At 35.1% G+C, this 2,954-nt stretch overlaps 1 protein-coding gene across 1 annotated transcript; it reads left to right on the forward strand.

The window, feature by feature from the left end:
- The first annotated feature begins 2,258 nt into the window (after positions 1–2,258).
- On the forward strand, positions 2,259–2,781 carry SPOG_05781 (uncharacterized protein). The gene has a single exon (XM_013170569.1). The coding sequence runs from the start codon at positions 2,351–2,353 to the stop codon at positions 2,636–2,638; it is 288 nt and encodes a 95-aa protein (XP_013026023.1). The 5' UTR covers positions 2,259–2,350; the 3' UTR covers positions 2,639–2,781.
- Positions 2,782–2,954: the final 173 nt, after the last annotated feature.

Consider the following 2,954-nt stretch of genomic DNA (forward strand, 5'->3'; position numbering starts at 1 on the left):
TTTCAGCCATGGGATGATCACGGCAACAATTTCCTCCTGTCTATTATGCGAAGTGTTTTCTGGTAGATTTGGTATTCAATGACTAGCATTTCCTTCCATCTTCTCAGATATAATCGAAAAGGAATTTAACTGCTTGGCTCTTTTTTACCTTCTATCATAGCTACCTGTTACTTTTGTTAATATTGTTAATATTATTATTATTATCGTAGTCCTTTTTGTAGTATCTCTGAAAAAAAAAATTGAAGTGGCCATTGTCTGCTGGTCTTCCTTACACTTCTTGGTACAGCATTTTTTTGGCTTCCTCAGTTTCCGTTTCCGAATCGACATTATCCCTTAATCAAACGTTTGTTATTTTTGGCTTTTTACCCTAATAACCAAAATGTTCAACTACGTCCATTTACTATAGGTCAAATTGAATATATGTCTAAGCGGATAACGGTGTTGGTTCTGGTTAATGAAAAACGAAAAGACCACATGTAATTATCTAAGGCCTATACACATGTGAGCCGCATGGCTAAGAAAGGGCATGAAACATGCAGACAAAAATGGAAATGAGCTTTTTTTATCTAAACCATTCTTTATCACCAATTCTTAAGCATCTAACGCATATCAATTGCTATGCTGTGGGAATTGCAGAGAGCGCTTAAAAACAAAAACAATAGTCTCATATATATACCCGCAAAATAAGGGGAGTCATCGAAAGCACGATTTTGTCGTTGTTGTCTTTTAACAGCTTATTGAAAATAATTTTAATCAAACTTCCTTGAATATTCGGATACTACGCTAACAGTAGTCAATAGCGTCCCAACGATTTGGTTTGATTGACCGAATCAATTATCCTAAATAGGAAAGAATTTAGCTAGTCTCAGTCAAGACTTTTAGTCTGATGATGGCAGATCTCCACTGCAAAATTGCTGTCTAATATGTATATATATATTTTTAGTTCATGTAGTAAATGTATCATTGTTCTTTGGTATAGTTTCCATTCCAATCGAGCACCCGTTATTTCGAAATTATTGTTTGATTACATATGTTATGTCACGGTAGGTGTTTTGTTCATATTATAGTATTATAATACACTACCATAAGAACATATATCCGAATATTAACAAATGTCATAATAGGACTAAAGAATAATATATATTACAAATGGTAAACAAACGATCTAAAACGAAATACAGAAATTAAGATAGCGAGTGATTCGAAAATAAAGGCACGTATACAGTTGATTATCTATTGATGAAATTTATTACTCAATTTGATTAGCAAAACTATATATACTCTTGTGTCTATAGTCAGAATCTTCAGATTGCAATGACTCAACTGATCAGGCTAAATAAAATTGACTTTCAGATATTTCATTTGGCTAGCCAAATCCCTGGTCGTTATTACTATTCTTCTACGTAGTATCAAGTTGTCCAATTGAAACATACAATCCTGTAACTGTACTTTCTATTTCCGCTCGATAAACGTTCTCATAACCTGTTATCATGACAAATGGCTTATATTCAGCAATCTTAATATTACGGCGTACGGTAATAGTAATCTTAAAGACAAAAAAGCAACCTTTTCTAAATGTTCTGAACAGTATCAAAGCCAACAATGACCTGGTCAACCTGGGGATGAATTCAATAAAATGGCATAGCATAGAAACATTACATTTTACGATCATTCAAAGTCGGAGAACCTGTGTCTCCAAAAGTTTGCATCTCTTTCTTGATCCCATGCAGGATGGCCAATAGACTTTTTTGAATGATTTGCTTTGGTAGGGCTTCCCCAAGAGGAGAACTTGGCAGTTCAATACTGTTAGGCGCACTTGTTGGAGCCTCTGCGCTAGCTTCTAGTTCGTCAAGCTCAACGGAATTTGTTGAATCTGGGTCAGTCCCAAAGTTCTGATTAGTTCTATAACCGAAAATGATTGTCAAAGGTAGTATACATTTTCATCAGATGTATGGAAATATTCTACTTAAAGACACGCTCTAAGAGGTACTCAATATACTCAAAGAGATACTGAAATAGATACTTATAGAGATGCACTAAACGACGCAATAAGAAACGCAACCAAATGATGACTCAAGTTAGCAAGAAATCAACGTTCTTCAATTCTATTTTTCCTATGAATGCAAACCCCTTACGAGAAATCGTTACAGCGGAAATTATAAGAAAATCAATTCACCAAGCAAAGGTACAGCAAGGTTCCTATACAAAGATAAATCCTTTATAAACACTGACAATTTATCAAAATATTTGAAAGTAAAGCGAAAATTAAAATATCCGTATATACATAGTACAAAAAAAAACCATCGAAAAAGCCTACTTCTTTCATTATGCCTGCTGGAGCTAGTCGGGGATGTACCGGCATGCAAATGCAATTAAGGAAAGAACTTCTCCATGTTCTAACTGGCACTGGTTCTACCGTGCGTCCATGCGTTTTATTTGTACGAATTTGATTATTAGCGGATTCGGCTCTATAAACTCATTTTATAGGAAGGAGAAATGGGTGTATACAACCCCTTTTCCAAGTCATCTCCACTGTAATAACAAACTTCTGAGTAACTTGCAAATCCAATGGAACCGATCTTTTTCTCAAATTGTCGTATTCATGAAATTGATGTTATTGAGTTCCATTTTCTCTTAAGTTATTGTCATATCCCCAAGCTTCGTTCGACCATTCTCGCTTTTCGCTCATGAACGAACCTGAAGTCTTATAACTCTGTGTTTAAAAGTTTTCACGTTATTCTACCAGTAGCTCGCTTTCTTTTTGTTGATATTCCTTCTCGAAGCTTTCTTGATTCTTCTTACTTGGGTTACGTGGGCTTTTCTTGCTCCACCATATTTCGAAGAAAAAAGGGTCGAAATGGTCGAAAAAGGCTTTTAATAAAAATGCGCAGGTTTATATGCTGTTAGTGAGTGGATTAGAACTGGATTCTTGTTCGTTTTTAGTCCTAGCGGCT

The sequence above is a fragment of the Schizosaccharomyces cryophilus genome, assembly GCF_000004155.1.
Source record: "Schizosaccharomyces cryophilus OY26 unplaced genomic scaffold supercont4.12, whole genome shotgun sequence".
Lineage (NCBI taxonomy): Eukaryota > Fungi > Ascomycota > Schizosaccharomycetes > Schizosaccharomycetales > Schizosaccharomycetaceae > Schizosaccharomyces > Schizosaccharomyces cryophilus.